The sequence below is a fragment of the Ochlerotatus camptorhynchus genome, unplaced genomic scaffold (assembly GCF_037179485.1).
Source record: "Ochlerotatus camptorhynchus isolate MF236.1 unplaced genomic scaffold, CSIRO-AGI_Acam_v1.1 ptg000379l, whole genome shotgun sequence".
Taxonomy (NCBI): domain Eukaryota; kingdom Metazoa; phylum Arthropoda; class Insecta; order Diptera; family Culicidae; genus Ochlerotatus; species Ochlerotatus camptorhynchus.
This window is the reverse complement of record NW_027040867.1, coordinates 2,471,903-2,489,288: the sequence shown is the minus strand read 5'-3', so window position 1 is coordinate 2,489,288 and position 17,386 is coordinate 2,471,903. Positions and strand designations below refer to the sequence as shown.

At 40.1% G+C, this 17,386-nt stretch overlaps 1 protein-coding gene across 1 annotated transcript; it reads right to left on the bottom strand.

Moving 5' to 3' along the window:
• Positions 1–649: 649 nt before the first annotated feature.
• LOC135710373 (neuronal acetylcholine receptor subunit alpha-5-like) lies at positions 650–17,275 on the bottom strand. The gene is made up of 8 exons (XM_065232931.1): positions 17,208–17,275; positions 2,209–2,363; positions 2,054–2,098; positions 1,876–1,985; positions 1,433–1,815; positions 1,212–1,364; positions 971–1,155; positions 650–913 (listed from the first exon to the last, which is right to left on the bottom strand). Exons 2-8 carry the CDS (start codon positions 2,233–2,235, stop codon positions 698–700), a joined length of 1,119 nt encoding a protein of 372 aa, XP_065089003.1. The 5' UTR covers positions 2,236–2,363; positions 17,208–17,275; the 3' UTR covers positions 650–697.
• Between the last annotated feature and the right edge of the window lie 111 nt (positions 17,276–17,386).

Genomic DNA, 17,386 nt, shown 5'->3' with positions numbered 1-17,386 from the left:
TCATGTTAGATAGCATTTAAAACCAACTCTGATCATCATTATCATCATCAGCATTAGTGTTCTGCTCTTCAACATTGCGAAGAATAATTGTTCTTTTCACATGGCATGTCAAACAAATATCAATACTACATATTAAAAACAATCCCGGAATTATCCTCACACTCCACAGAAATTCCGTGGAATTAATGTCAGAATTTCTTAGGACTTTATCTCAAACTTATCTTTGAATGTTGGCCAGATGTCCCTTTGAATGTTCCCTATATATTTTTTAGAAATCCTTCACTGCATTTCTTTAATTGAGGAAAAGTTATCGTTGTTCTTCTACAAATGGACATTTTGCCCCAGGGGTGCATTATGGGCCCCTAGAGTTGTAGCAGTGATGATCCTTCTGTTCGTTGGCTTAGAATGTCCTTGAGTATAGCGGTTGTATTCAGATATCGCAGTAAAGTTCAGCGTCCTTAATGAAGCAGATGAATGCCGCTTCGATTTTTGCTAACCTTTGACCTCTAGAAAAGTGGCAACATCACAACTAAAGATAGCGTATGATCAAAACTGACAGCGCACTGTAATCTATTAAACTTTTATTTCATGTTGTAATTTTTCCTTGGGTTGGAGAGATTTTAGCAAGGTATAGGTATGCAATAAAAATGCAAGCCACGTGTTGCGAATATAGTAAGGTGCCTTTGTTGGAGATAACCTAATTAAAATGATTAATGTCTTCATAGGATAAGACAGTCAAATCATACTCGCCAAATCGCGAAGTATATTTAAGTGGAATGTACATTCCAAATGATACTACATATGCTGCGAAGAAGACTAGAAACAGAACTCGATCCAAAATTCGGCTGAATGAAGTCCACGTCTCATTGTTATCGGTAAGCTCAGATGATTTGGTTTGTGAAGTTTCAGATTTCTGAAATTTTTGGAAGCAATTGAATAACCATACCAGTTATAATTGATATATAAATACCTTATATTCAACAGTCATATAGTCTCCTGCCAAAATCAATTCCCCAATCTTATGTTTGATGACCGTTCCTGCTGCCAGCGTAACCATATTCGGAGGAGTTCTTTCCAGCCGCTTCAATGCTGAGCCTATCAAGGTGTGTATGATGAGGATACCCGTTACCACCACGGAATTACGGTAGAAAAGCACTGAAAACAATACTGTATGAATAAGGTGAGCTCTTCAATCTTGATCTTATGCATACATATTCCAGGAACAGTATCTCCGTTTTTGGGGACCACCCATTGAAGGAATACCAAGAAATAGAAATGACAGATAATGGAAATAGCTAGAAGTAGCTTTCTTTCAAGACAATCCGTGTCCAGCCACGTAAGGAAGAGATTCAAAATTATCAATACTGAAAAACGTAGTAAATAGCTATGAGTAATGTAGGTATTTGGAGGACAAGCTGCTTGATAATCTTACGAAAAATGGGCGTCAACATTCCCACCACATGGAAGCTAGAATGTCGCTCGAGAATATAATCGTATACCAGCGTAGGATACGTCACATTGTTGTGTATTGTCGCATTTCTCGAATGTTTTGAAGATACCACTTGCCACTGAGTGTTTTGATTTGATTGTACGGATCCAACGCTAGCAAAGCGCGTATGGTAATCGACCTCACCGGCATGTTCCATCCAGGCGCCATACAGTAGCTGGCACTTTTGCGAATCCAATGGCCAGTTGGAATAATCTGCTTCGCATCGGGCACTAAAGTCACACGATGGAATTGCAACGATACTACCATCAGACTTCACATAGCAGCTAGGATTGGTACAGCTTATTTTGATATCGAATTTGGTGACCCTGTAATTACAAGGATAACATTGATGGATGTTCATAGAAATGCAATCTTGAATGTATTACGAGGAATATAGCTGAACATCCGGTACCCATAGCTGATCCGATTTAATCGGTATGGCGGTAATGTTACTGAAGTCCTTTGGGTCCCAAGACAAATATTCATCGACCCATTCCTATCGATTAGAATAAACAAATCTTGATTTGTGATTTACTTCAGCATATTTTAACTGGTTGCACTTACCATAGCAAGTAACATATTTGCATCAAGAGAATTAGTGTTTTCATTCTAAATAAAAAAAACAAGTAGACAGTTTTATAGTTGGAATTTGCATACAGAAAACAACAGTGCATCTTCATATTACAGAAAAAAAAAACCACAAGGTCTATCATACTCACAAATTCAAAGTTCATCAAAATCGGCATGACAGTAACATTCACTGCAAATTTGCTATCCTTTACCGGACGTTGCTTCACGTCATATGAGCCACAAACTAACTGCTTTTTCAGGCGACCTTCATCATGTCTCGGCTCCTGATTGCAATCGATGCATTCTAGGAATAATTTTAAAATAGATCTACGGATTTTTTTTTAATATACGATACCACTTTATACCTGCACATGGAAAGTGATGGAATAAAACAAGCAACACAGTCCAGGTTAGTAATTTCTCCCAAAATCTCATTGCTAGTTCAAAGTGGGTAGCTCGTCGGAAACTCAAATCAATACTGAGTATCATTCAAATACGAGTTTTCAAAAGAGCTGTCAAATCGCCAATGGCTTTTGTGGATATTTGGTGATAATTGAAATACGATCCTGTTGAACAAAACAGATAACGAAGATGCTTCGCGCATTGCATCCCACCAATCTAATATGGTACTATGTTACACCCGTTGAAAAAATAAAACTCTGTGCAGTTGCCTGACTGTTTTGGGCCCATTATGCTTCAAATGGTAATAACTTTTGTTTCTAGTGTGCAGAATATGCCTTGTTCAGACTACAGAGTTGTAACATGTTACAGCGCTATCTTGATGGTGGTTTCTGTGTTGCAATCATTTGACAACTGTTATAACATGTTATAACTCTGTAGTGTGAATGTACTATAAAACGCTGTCCAGACTGGAGAGTTATAACATGTTATAACGGTTGTCAAATAATTGCAACACAGAAACCACCATCAAGATAGCGCTATAACATGTTATAACTCTGTAGTCTGAACGTACTATAAAGCGCTGTACAGACTGAAGAGTTATAACATGTTATAACGGTTGTCAAATAATTGCAATACAGAAACCACCATCAAGATAGCGCTATAACATGTTATAACTCTGTAGTCTGAACGTACTATAATGCTTTGTTCGGACTGGAGAGTTATAACATGTCATAACGGTTTTCAAATATTTGCAACAAAGAATTAATTAATTAATTTATCTTTATTAGGGAGGCTTTCAGCCTTGGGCTGGTTCGCCTCCATTGCAACAAAGAAACCACCATCAAGATAGCGCTATAACATGTTATAACTCTGTAGTCTGAACGTACTATAAGGCGAGCCTATAATTTTTCTCATTTCTGTATTGAGATTTTCACGTCCGGTTGGATTCGTTGCGATATGTGAGAGCGTGTTAGTGGAAATCCGAGGAAAATACATAACAAATCGCAGTCAAACTCATTTTGACAGATCTAATTTCGTACATTTTTAGGTTAGCCAGAGGAAAATAATAAACAACTTTACACGGTGTATAGACTCCCGTTAGTGTGTGTGCGTTAAACGTCACTAATCTCTATAGGTATCAGGACCAATCTCTACAGGAACATTGCTTACATCACCTTGATTCATAACTAACCCACCGCACCGAAACAGGACAGTTACATTGATACTATACACGGAGAAAAAATACCCAAAATTTGAGTTTTTTTTACTTCATTTTGAGTTGAGCCTCTCACTTGCACTCATTACCGTTGTTATAAAAGGTTTGAGAGATTCGAACCAACGATATTGTTCAGCCCAATAAGTTACTTCTGAGTAAATTGCATGTTCTTAAATTTACGTGAATTAAAATTAATTTTGGGTAGAACATACTTAAGAGTTAGTATTTTTTGCTGGTGTTTAATGGAAACTACTATATCCGATTTACTCAAATTTGGGCTATTGGGCTGAACCCAGGAATCAGCGTTGCCAGATATACCGATTTATCGGCATTTATACCGATTTTCGAACTTGATACCGATAAACAGATAAGGTTCCTCAGAATAACGATTTTTGAGATTATATACCGATTTATACCGATTTTTTAAATAATCGAAATGATGTTTGCCTACCCACGTTCAAATATCAGAGGAAAATATTGTGTGAAGCTTTTATCTTTTTGAATACGTACATTTTTTTTTTAGATGCTCAAAAATTATTCATCTTTAAGTATTTCTTATGCTTGATACTCTTTTGACTAGTGTTTCCATTTCCAGGACGTTTTCGGCTACCCAGGAATTGGGATACAGTTGATGGCTCATCCTGGTAATTCCTGGGAATCGGGAAATAGGATAGAGAACTACTTTGTCCTAATCACCCATGTTGGGCCTATCGAACAGAAAACATCAAATAAATCCTTATGCGTTTGGTGCGAAACTTTAATTTAAAAATTACCGAACGAAGTCAATAAGAACGCGTGATATGAATGTTTGCACCGAAGTTTTCACCAATTATTCTCAAAAACAAAAGAAGCACTCCGACCGAAACAATTTTTATCTTCATCCGATAGGTCGAAGTGAATCCAATGGCGTTTGAATGGTGTTTCAATGCGTTAGGCCGAATTTAGAATCTATAGGTCGAGTTTGGGGTCAAGAAGCAGCCCAACAAACAATCGTCTATTGAAGAAACGACTTCTTGGCCATTTTATTCAACTACATGCTTTAATAGTACTTGTACTATTTTTAATAATAACTTCTGTTCAGGCTTTGTTCACACAAATCTGGAGAATTTATTCAACCACAACATTGAACTACTTGGTGTTGTATAAGGTATGTCGATAAGCTTTTATTCGACTCATATGAGTTGTAACAGAGTTTATACGATAATTTTTTTGATTATTCAGCGTTTATTAGACATCACTGCTTCCTTAAAACAGTGATGCTCTGTATACGCTTGATTCTCATGTGAAGTAACGTTAGACATTATTATACATTTATTAAATGATTATTCAACTGTGGGAAAATTAACCCGAAAATAAGAAAGACATAATCAACAAAAGCTCGCTTGAAAGTAAATACCTATCAGCACTCCCGATCGCAACTCTAGCTCCTTCAAGGCCCTGTGGGAATGATTAATTCATTCATCGTTCTTTTAAATGAGACCAATGTTGCCTCTTCACCTCTCCAAGTCGAAAGAAAGGATGCTCGGTTATATTTTAAACTAGATCAATGCATTCATTGTCGTGAGTCATGTGATCGATGATTACAATTTAAATTAATTAGACGTAGAACACAAATAAAAAACGGTTGAGCTTGGGATTGAACTCACGACCTTCTAATTGGAAAGCGGAAACGGTAACCACTCACTATACTCTACTGATTCCACCGTGTTGTTAGACTGAATCAGTGTTGTCGAATAATGAATCTAATACATCGTTTATAAAGCATTTACAAATCATGTGATTACAACATGGACGCATAGTGGTATAAGAGCTATTATGCTGACTGTATTCACCTTTATTCAGCAATATTGTAAAGCAATGCAATGAAATCTAATAATGAAGCTAGAAAACATTTATAAGACGTTTAATAAAGCATTTTATTAAATCAATTGAAAACAGTCGAATTAAAGCGACAATGTCTGTGCAAATTACACTTATTCAGTTTACTATTAGATCAAACTTCTGGTTCTGAATCAGGAAGACAGTCAACGTTTATAAAGCTTTTAATAAGTAAATTAATCATATCAGAGCAAACGGCGGAATAAAGGCGCATCTATCGATCTCAATGAGCTTTATTCAGCACATAATTTGACATCCTGTTTTATTCAGCATTGTACACTGTTATACAGCATTTATTCATTGTATATGCTTATTTGTGACTTTGAATTGTTTGTTGGGAGTGTTAAATAGATGTTTAACGATATTTCAACAATTTGTTACTTTCTATCACGGAAAGGTAAGTACATTCAGAAGACGTTTGCAGTGAAAAAATTGATTTTGTAAAAAAAAATCCGCTCGAAAAATAGAGACAAAGGGCAGGTTGTACTTAGTAAGCCCAAAATTAGATCTAAGCCCTACGTTTATCATTTTTGTTACCAAAACGGTCCATCAGAATGTTAATTTTAAACTTTCTGAAGTTTATTTAATCTTTATTTGGAAGTTTCTTCTAACTTTCCCTTGGAATGTTCTTCCGCCTTATCCCGTATGTTACTTTCCCACTCCACCCAGAAAGTTATATTGGCCCTTATTACCGATGTTACTTCACGGTGAAGTGACAACTTATCACTCACGGTGAAGTGATTCCCATTTGATTTACACGGCAATCACTTCACCGTGAGTGACAAGCGATCACTTCACACTAAGATTATTTTACAGATTTCTGTAAAATTTTACCGAAATCTCAACAGCTGAACGTTCGGTAAACAATTTTACAGTTTTCCTGTAATTATTTGCAGATATCTGTGAAAAATTCACAGATATTTGTGAAAAAATACAGAAAATCTGCGAAACTGTTTACCGAACGTTCAGCTGTTGAGATTTCGGTAAAATTTTACAGATTTCTGTAAAAAATTCTAAGTGTGTTCACTTCGTTTTAACCTTGAAGTGATACTCGTAATAAGGGCCATTTACATCTCTCACTTCTTCTGGCTTCGCTAGAAAAGTTCTTCCGTTTTTTCGCGCCAGTTTTTCCAAACTCCCCCTGAATATTGTACTTTCCCTAGATTCCGATTTTCACCGGAAATGTTTTTGGACATCCCCCAGAAATATTATTCTTACGGAATTTTCCAAAAATTTTTTTTCGATTTTACCGAAAACCCTCTGGCTACCGGATGAAGCTTCTGACTTTCTCCAGACTACCTCCGGAGGATTCTTTCAGCTTCTCGAGGAAGTTTCATCCGTCTTCGCCAAGAAGTTCCTTTAAACTTCTACCGGAAATTTCTATCGAATTCTTCCTTTAGAAGTTTCTCCATGAGCTTCTTCCGGAGGTTTTTTTGTAGCTTTTATTGGAACGTTTTTCCAAGCTTCTTCTGGCTAACCCTGGAAATAGCTTTGCCTGAATTTTCTTCCAATTTCCGAAACCTTTCTGGCCTCCTCTGGATGTGTCATCCAATTTTTCCCGAAAGAAAATGTTAACTGAGTCGAACTCAAAAGGTTTATAACAACCGGTGGAAACTAGTAATTTTAAATTGGCTCACTACTTGACTCGCCTATTGGTCCCGATTAACGTACCCCATTCTAGTCGAAATTCTAGCACTACACTATGTTTGTTTTCATTCGCTATGACAGTTTGACAGATGAAATGAGGGATTCGTTAAATTATCGCCGACTTCAGCTACTTTGATACTAAATCTCCACTAAAATGACACGATTTGATCATTTAAGCAAGGTTGAACATGTTTTGAAATTATTTTTAAATTCAATAGCCTTTAAAATGAAGGTCAAAGTTTTAACCGAACGATCAGCTATTCTGATTTCGGTAAAATTTACCGAAAACAAAAACAAAATCTTAGTGTGTATGTTTTGAGGGGTGCATCGATTAGCTTGGGACCGAAGCTAGTACCAGAGCTGAGCCAAAATGTTGAGCACGTTTCTTCGGGACCTTCTGGTCTTAGAGTTTCCTCTATGGAACTACTCTGAACTTCTCCTCAGAACTACTTTGAACTTCTCCTCAGAACTAACGGGTGTTCAATAAAAAATGAGAATGATTTCAGTGCCGTCCAGCGCTCTTGTGAGAGCATCGCGACTAAGTTGCGTCGTACGGCTGACCAGGGCCCCTTGTCCAATATTCATTGATGTTTTTTTAAGAATAAACATTATGTTTTTAATAAAAAATACTGAATTCGTTGAAAAAAAAAATATTTTTTACTAGCTATATGAATGAAAAAATTCTAATTTTTTATTGAACACTCATTACTCAGAAGTTCCCTTCAGAATTACTTTTAAGTTCTCGTCAGAACTACTCTAAAGTTCTTCTAAAAAATACTCTAGATCTTCGATGAAGTTTTCAACATTTTCCTGAAATGTACGAAGTAGTCTGAATATTCTCTTGAAGATCTTTAAACTTTCCAGATATTAGGGAGTTCACTAAAGATATTGTAACCGTTCTTCCACTGTTCTCCGAGAATGCTACAAACGCAGCGGCTTATGCGCCACTCTCGAGTTTGAGAGACCACTGGTCGTGTTTTTCTAAGGTTGCCCGACTTAGCTATTGTTGCAGGGAAGCAAATCTCTAGGATTTTCCGAACGGTTTCTAGGTGAATTCAAACGCAATGAAAGTGAACTAAAAATGATTGCAACCAAAAACGAACGCAAAGCTGAACGTAACGCAGAAGTCACCCGGTGGACTGATTTACCACAGGGATCTTGAACGTAAAAAGGTAGTCTATATTGAATTCATTTTATGTATAGGATGCTGCACGCGGACGACACGAATGAACGCGATGAACCCGCATTCATCAGTTTGACATCCAGTGGTGGTTTGTTTACCTTTGCTTGTTAGTCGATTCAAGTGAAATTAAGTTTTATATAAAAAAGAATTAAAAGTTATGTTTTTTTTTTTTTTTTTTTTTTTATTAATTTATTTGTACAGGCTCAATCGAATAAACTTTACAGAGCCGAGTTATCATTTGCATTATACATGAATAATGTCTTAAATCTAGAGTTAAAGGAATTGAACCGATTGCTCGCGGTCGTCTCGAGGTTAGTGGAGATTTACAATTTTTTGGATGGGGAAAGGGAGAAGGAGGTTTGAAATATGATTTATTATACAAATATTTAATTAATCCTAAAACATGAACTTATTTCTATTCATCTTGAAAACAAACATTAAAAAAAAAACTACACGCACAATACACAAACTAAACACAAGGTTAATCAAACTTACAATCTAAGGTTAGTATTCTTAAAGTAAACATATATGAGTTTCATAAACTCCAGATCACGTCTAGCCAAAATATCCCGAACTGGAACATTAGGTTGTCTACCTCGAGCCCGAAGGGAATCGCACAGCTCAGATCTGACTCCACGATGCTCAGCACAAGACCAAAGGATGTGATCGGCGTCTTGGTAACCTTGTCCACATTCACAGAGATTGCTGTCTCCCAGCCCAACACGAAACAAGTGAGCGTTTAACGAATAGTGATTGGACATGAGGCGAGACATCAGACGAATGAAGTCTCGACCCACATCCAACCCCTTGAACCAAGGACTCTTCGACACCTTAGGGATGATCGAGAATAGCCATCGTCCCAAACTTCCTTCTCTCCATTTATTTTGCCAGCTGGCGAGCGACTGTTGACGATAAATGAAGAAAAATTCATTGTAGGCGATTTGTCGATCGTAAATATCGCCTTGCATAGCGCCCACCTTAGCAAGTGAGTCCGCCTTCTCATTGCCCGGAATCGAGCAATGAGATGGGACCCATGCAAAGGTGATGACAAAAGATCTTAAAGATAAAGCACTCAGAAGCTCTCGTATTTTCATGAGAAAATACGAGGAGTGCTTTACCGGCCTCATGGATCGAATAGCCTCGACAGAACTGAGACTATCCGTAAAAATAAAATAGTGATCTGGTGCAAGTGAGGCGATCGTTTCTAGCGTATAGTATATTGCCGCCAGTTCAGCAACATATACGGAACAAGGAGCTTGAAGCATTCGAGAGGCGCTATGAAATTCGTTAAAAATACCAAAACCAGCGGACGACTCTATTAGTGATCCATCTGTGAAGAACGATCTTGCAGAATCAACTTGGCCAAACTTTGCAGCGTAAATTGACGGAACAATCATGGAACGATGATGTTCTGGGATTCCACGAATCTCCCGCGTCATAGATAAATCAAAACTAACTGAATTGCCGAAGTCGGAGAAGCATACACGATGGGGATTATGCTGTGAAGGGCTGACATCCTGAGTTATGTACACGTAGTACAATGACATAAAACGAGTTTGAGGGTTTAACTCAAGAAGCTTCTCAAAGTTTTCGATTACCAGTGGGTTCATAACTTCACAACGGGTGAGGAGCCTGTGGGACAATTCCGAAAACCGATCCGATAGTGGCAACATGCCCGCCAACACTTCGAGACTCATCGTATGAGTCGAGTGCATGCATCCTAACGCGATACGAAGACAACGATACTGGATACGTTCCAGTTTGATGATGTGAGTTTTAGCCGCCGACTGGAAGCAAAAACTACCGTACTCTAAAACCGATAAAATCGTTGTCCGGTACAACGTTAGAAGATCTTGCGGATGAGCTCCCCACCACGTTCCGGTAATTGTTCGGAGAAAATTAATCCTTTGTTGGCATTTTCGTCTCAGATACTCAATGTGGGATCTCCAGGTGCATTTGGAATCGAACCAGACCCCAAGATATTTGAAAGACATGGAATGAGTGATCGGCTTACCCAAAAGTTGAAGCTTCGGTTGTGCTGGGCTATGCTTCCTAGAAAAAACGACCAACTCAGTTTTCTCCGTGGAGAATTCGATACCTAGCTGGATAGCCCAAGTAGACAAATTGTCTAAGGTATCCTGTAAGGGTCCTTGCAGGTTGACCCCTTTGGGCCCTGTCATAGACACTACGCCATCATCTGCAAGTTGTCTCAACGTGCAGTTGTCACTTAGACAATTGTCAATTTCTCTGACATAGAAATTGTACAAAAGGGGGCTTAAACATGAGCCCTGGGGGAGACCCATGTAACTAAATCGAGAAGCTGTAGAGTTTCCATGAGAAAAGCTCATATGTTTCTCTGACAGCAAATTGTACAAAAAGTTATTAATTAATGGGGAAAGGCCACAAGCGTGGAGTTCGTCTGAAAGGACTTCAACCGATACTGAATCAAAAGCCCCCTTAATATCCAAGAACACAGAAGCCATTTGCTCTTTTTTAGCAAAAGCCAACTGGATTTCTGTGGAAAGCAACGCGAGACAGTCGTTCGTTCCCTTACCCCTACGGAAACCAAATTGAGTATCTGAGAGTAGGTGGTTCGTCTCAACCCATTTGTCGAGGCGAAAAAGGACCATTTTCTCCAACAATTTTCGAATGCATGATAACATCGCGATGGGACGATACGAGTTATGATCTGACGCGGGTTTTCCAGGCTTTTTAATGGCTATAACTCTCACTCGCCTCCAATCATCTGGAACAATATTGAACTCCAGGAACTGACAAAACAAGTTCAACATGCGCCTCTTAGCGACGTCTGGGAGGTTCTTCAACAAGTCGAACTTGATCCTATCAGCCCCCGGAGCCGAATTGCGACACGAAAGGAGCGCGAGTGAGAGCTCCAGCATTGAAAAAGGCTGGCTGATCTCGTCTACCGAATTCGTCGTTTCGCGAGGAATCATCTGTGCCGGCACGGAATCAGGACATACTTTTCGCGCGAACTTGAGAATCCACCGATCCGAGTACTCCTCGCTCTCGTTGTTTGAAGACCGGTTACGCATCCTTCGCGCCGTGTTCCAAAGCGTATTCATCGACGTTTCGCGCGATAAACCGTCCACGAATTGCCGCCAGTATCCGCGTTTCTTGGCTTTGATGAGGCTCTTGAGTTCGTGTTCAAGAGTCGAGTACTCTTCGAAATACTCGGGTGTTCCGCGTTTCCGGAAAAGCTTAAACGCGTCGGATTTTTTACGATAAACCTCAGTGCACTGCTGGTCCCACCAAGGGGTAGGAGGTTTCCTACGAAAAGACGTTCCTGGAACCGGCCGAGTTTGAGCTCGAAGCGCGCTGTCCAAGATCAGATTGGAGAGGAAGTTATATTCCTCCAACGGTGGAAGATCTTCTACCGACGACACGGCTTCATCTATCGCGGTCTTGAACGTTGTCCAATCGATATTACGGGTGAGGTCGTACGCGACGTTAACGGATTCCGACGAATTGAACCCACTGGCAATCGAAATGCCGATCGGCAAGTGATCACTACCGTGGGGATCCTGGATCACATTCCACGTGCAATCCAACGATAATGAATTAGAGCAAAGTGTGAGGTCTAATCTACTTCCATTTGAGGATGGACCAGCCAGACGTGTTACTTCTCCATTGTTAAGAATTGTCATATTGAAGTTATCACAGAGGTCATATATCAAAGTAGAACGGTTGTCATCATACAGTTCCCCCCAGCCTGTACCGTGGGAATTAAAATCTCCCATAATCAACCGTGGAGTAGGAAGAACTGAACAGATATCTGAAAGTTGTTTTTGACTAATCGAAACTCGGGGAGGAATATACACAGAAGCAATACAAAGGCTCTTGCCTTTAACAAAAGCCTGACATGCGACAACTTCAATACCTGGAAATTGTGGAAGATTCACTCTATAGAAGGAATGGCACTTTTTGATCCCCAAAAGTACTCCTCCTCCACGCGAATCCTCACGATCCAGTCGAATAATGTTAAAATCATGAAAAAGAAGATCGATATCTGAAGAGAGCCAAGTTTCACAAACAGCAAATGCATCACAATCGTTATTGTGAACCAAAAACTTAAACGATTCTATCTTAGGAATAAGACTTCGACAATTCCACTGTAGAACAGTGATCAAATCCCCGACCTCGTTTGGAAAATTATCCATCGAAGGAGATGATTGCTGCAAGGAGGGGCCACTTCAATGTCAACTGCTTCAAGAGGGTTTTCACAGTAGGAAGCATTGCCAGAACAATGCTTTTCAAAGGATCAGAAATATCGAGGTAATTGAGGATACTGTCCACAATGTTATCAAATGAGAACAACCCAGATGAAGAAGGGGCTTGTGTTCTGAAAATTGGGGCATCGGGGGTTTTGGATGTCCCCGGGAGAGGTGGAAAATCCTGGGTATAATCAGTTCTGCGGAATCCAGGAGGAGTAGAAGTCTCCTTTTTTCCACCACTCCTTGATTTGGGCAAGCTGATTTGGGGTTCTTGATCTGCAACTTTCCGCGAACGGATGCGTTTTCGTTTCCGGGCAGAACCTTCCGGAAAACTGAAAGAAACTCCCTCCTCAGCCAAGTCAGAGCCAGACTCGTCATCTGACAAAAGAGCGAAGGGATTTTTGTCGTTGGTCGATGGCTTGGCTGTCTTAAGCATTTCTGCAAAAGACCGCCTGGAACGTTCTTTAAGAGAGCGCTCTAGTTTTTCTCCGCGTTGTTTATACACCGGACACGACGAGAGACCATGAGGAGGAGATCCTTTGCAGTACACGCATTTTGGTGCCGTGACTGTGCAGGCGCCATCCTCGTGCTTCTCCCCGCATTTGGAACAGCGTGCCTTGCTGCCACAGTGAGAGGCCGTATGTCCCAACTGTTTGCAGTTTTGGCAGATCATGACCCGAGGAACAAACAAGCGCACAGGTAGCCGAAGTTTTCCCAACTCGATGTACTGAGGAAGGGCTGAACCAGAAAAGGTCACGCGAAACGAGTCTGTGGGGGTAAAACTCTTTTTACCCTCGCTGACAGATACTGAGCCCAGTTTTTGGACATCCAGTATCTTCACCGGGGGGAGCAAGGGGTTCTTGAAACGGCCAACCGCCTGCTTCTCCAAGATCTCGGGGGTCAGACTCGCTTCGGTGACCACACCTTCGATCTCCACATCACGAGCTGGTATGTAAACCCTGTACTCGAGCGTGAAGAGCTGGGAGGCAGCAATCTCGTTAGCCTGCTTCAGGTTAGAAACGACAACACGAAGTTTATTATGCCTAACCTTCGTGATTTCGGTCACGGCCGAGTATCGCTTCGTCAGATCAGTGGAAATTTGCATCAAGTTCAAAGGTTTGTTTTTGGGCTGAAAGTAGACAACCCATGGCCCAGTCGAGTCATCTGGATAGGCTCGCGATCGGGGGCTTTTCTGAGACGAACCATGAATGACAGGACGTTTTCGTCTTTTCTTGCCATCGAGTGGCAAACTGGTGTCATCTTCCGACAAAATGTCCATATCGTCTTCTGACGAGACGTCCATTTTGCCGTACTAGTGGGAGCGGTAAACGCTCTACCACTGAAACGATGCTTAAAACCACACAGACACAATAAACAGAAAAAACTACAAACACAGAAACACAAAATTAAATTTAACTGATGGGCGAGAGAAAGAAACAGGAAAAAAAAAACTTATCTGCTATACTACTACCACCGAGTGATTACACAGCAGCAGCGAAGCGACGCGCAGCGTGGGTGACCTTCGATGCGCGTGTGCGGGCGATCTTTGTAGTGGTGTGCTTGTATGAGGCTCGGCACTCAACTGGACACACGATGATGGATGACCGGTATAAATGCGGAGGCAGATGCTGACACTCGATGACGATGATCTGTGTGCAGGTATGCGTGATCACGCACCGATGGTGCGCAAAATGGTTGGCGAATTGGCAATCGCAAAACAATTTTCCTTCCGATGATGCCGAAAACACACTTTCTTCTCAGAAAAAAACTCACTTTCAGTTAATTGTTTAGCCGGGTACTATGCCAGTAATCACTAAGCGAGAAAAAACTGATAATTTAAACCAACCGAATACCGAGAAAACTTTCGAAATACCGGAGCGCGAAACAAGTCGACTGTACTTCTTGCTAGGTCGCAGTGGGATGAAAAAGTTATGTTATCGTTTGAAAAATATTCCTCTCCAAAAAATCTAAAAGAACATTTACTTAAATTTTTTTATTTTTTTTTCTAAGTCCATGTAAACAAACCACTGCCAGATGTCACAAAAGTGAGGTTAACCCGACGGTGTAGAACCCTAAATTGTTCTTCTTTTCTTAATGCTTGTGTGTGTGTGAGTGTGTCTGTTGTATTGAGTGTTCATGGCTATGAATGAAACATATCTGCGCAGGGTTTTACTGATGTGCTGGCAGCTCCCAAGTAACAATTTTGGTTTTATGAGGGTTCTGTAGACCATGGACTTTTAGAATGCTATAAAACCTCTATAAAGCTTGCAATGTTACTTGGGCTGACAGTGCGGCAAGCGGAGGGCGCACGTATGCTGTGCGATGATTTAACGGTGTAGCGACGGTTTCGTTCGTAACGAAAGGGATGCCACATAGCAGGGATGTAGCGTCGACGGTGGATGCTCACGAAAACAACTAAAGGTGCGGGGGGAGGTTGTCGGTGGATGTTGGTACTCTAGCAGATCATCCGTTCGAGGTAGCCAACGTGACTGGCGGGCCACGTAGCCAGAAACTGGCGGGCCACCGAGCAGTCGCACCGAAAATACACCACGTGTACAGAAGTCAGGTAAATGGCCAAGGGAATGCCTACGGATTTCTAGCCCGTATAAAAAGCGTCCGATGGACGCTTGATTTTGTAATAAACGTACAATGCACAAGGGCAGAGTATTCGTCGTTGTGTTTTTAACACGCCAAAAAACTTTAATTAGAAAAAAAAAACCGAAGAGAAATATCACTAGACTAAAGGCTGGCGCACAATGTATAAGTTTCCGGATTTTTTGCCAGATAATGCATGGGCTAACTGTCAAAAAACCTGAAAACTTATTCATTGTGCGCCGGCCTTAACTTCTGCTCTCTAGCCGACAATTATTTAAAGTGCACGATAAATTAATGTTAAAGAGCTCTCGACCCCTCAGAATCATCATGTTTGACACATACCACGATTCATTGAATCATTTTGGACAAATTAACCTATTGGCCATCTATTGATTCAACCATGAACTAAAAAAAGCCTATTGCATTGGAAACGGAAATTATTTTCAAATTTTAAAACTGCTATAACATTATAGTATGCGATGGATTGAATTTTACAAAATAATAGAAAAATATAATACGAACTAACGGAGAACGTTTCAATATCTTTACTCTGCAGAAGGTCTTTGAACTTCTCAATAAATTGAAGTTCTCTGGATTTGTTTTTTTTTAATTCGCGGAACTTTCCGCTGCCACAGTTTTCCAGATATTCATAACTCTTCTCCGAAGCTCTCAATATTTCCCCACGGTTCATGGTACTTCTTTAAAGTGCTCCCATTTTTTTGAAGTTAATGCAAATTCAGAGACGATCAAAGATCCGGAGAATTTCAAAGCCACTTGGATATGTTTACAAGCATTAAGAATGATTAATTATTCAGGGAACCGTAGTTCAACTGTTTGAATTTTGTGGTGCGGCTTCCTGTGTGGCAAGTTAGGCATAATGCAGTTTTTTACATAATACCTATATTACCTCCAATAACCACAAAATCAAATCTAATCTAACACCAACACAGGAAGTTCTTGAAAGTAGCTGGAACATGATTGAAATACCTTCATCATTTTTCTTGTCTATTTGATATAAGTTTCACAACGAAGATGCGTCACACATATCAAAATGGGCAGTCCTACTGTGCAGTAAGATGATTAAAAAAAACATCGGGCCTGTTTAAATCGAAGATTTAAACACGATGCTTCAGAATCCAATAAATGGATGAAACGTGGACATCTCGTACCGTACGTTCCATTTTTGGTAATTATATGATTGATTGGTCGTTGGAAGCATCAAAGATAGAAAGGTTAACTGATATAGTAGTCCATTTTCACCTGACGGTTGGGACATGAGCACTAACTCTTGTCCTAGTCTTTTATGGCTTATGGATATAGTTAGTTAGTTTGAAATTCCGCGGGGTTCCGTGAAAGATCTGCTTTGAAAAGATAAAAATGGACATAAAGAAACAAACTCACCAAGTTTAGCCAATTGAACCTAAAGGCAGCTTGACATGTGTTAATGTTGAAGTCCAAATTGTAGACGGTCCGCTTGACGAAGACCAACATGAACTGGTCCGGTTTGTAGTAGAATTATGGGACGTCGATGGTCCCATGTTGCTTCTACTTGGCTTCGGAACAGCTTGGTAGTGGCAAATAACCGGGGCGTAGAACTATATAGAATGAGATGCTCGCTGAGGAACTACAAATGCTGGGTATGGTTTTGACCAGGTCAGCAACTCTTACCTCCAATAAGCAAAAAAGGTTTGAAACATAAATTGCATTTTTCTCAGACATATGCGTAGAACGGCAGTTAATATTTTTCTTTAAAACGGAAGTATTGCTGTCGTGATAAGAACGTGCCAAAAATGAAGCACGGAAACTATTTTCTTCCTTTGCAAACGTGCGACACATTACACCTTTCAGCAGTGGTTTGAAAAAACACGTAATGTTACTACATATCTATACAATTACGTTACACGTGATTCGTAAGTAGGAGCGTTGGCTGCAAAATTGTAAAACCATTCCAAAGGGGAATCAAACGCATTATCTTATTGTTGTAGCATTGTTTACAAGTCACACTTCCGGCTTCACGTAAGAGATCTGGCTAAGGTTCTGCTCTAATCCAGACTGCATCTGGTCATTTGGCACACACAATTCTCTACCCGTCTGAGAGCAAATTTATACGAATAGTCTCAACGAGCGAGTTTAAACTGACTTAATTCATTTACACGTGATGCATGGCACATACA

What these genes read in the sequence shown, in the direction of transcription:
- LOC135710373 (XM_065232931.1), bottom strand. Translation starts at nt 2,235, where the DNA reads ATGCCGATTTTGATGAACTTTGAATTT. An exon ending in CAAATATGTTACTTGCTATG is followed by an intron (nt 1,986 to 2,053) that starts GTAAGTGCAACC and finishes TCTAATCGATAG; the next exon opens with GAATGGGTCGATGAATATTT. An exon ending in GATGTTCAGCTATATTCCTC is followed by an intron (nt 1,816 to 1,875) that starts GTAATACATTCA and finishes TTGTAATTACAG; the next exon opens with GGTCACCAAATTCGATATCA.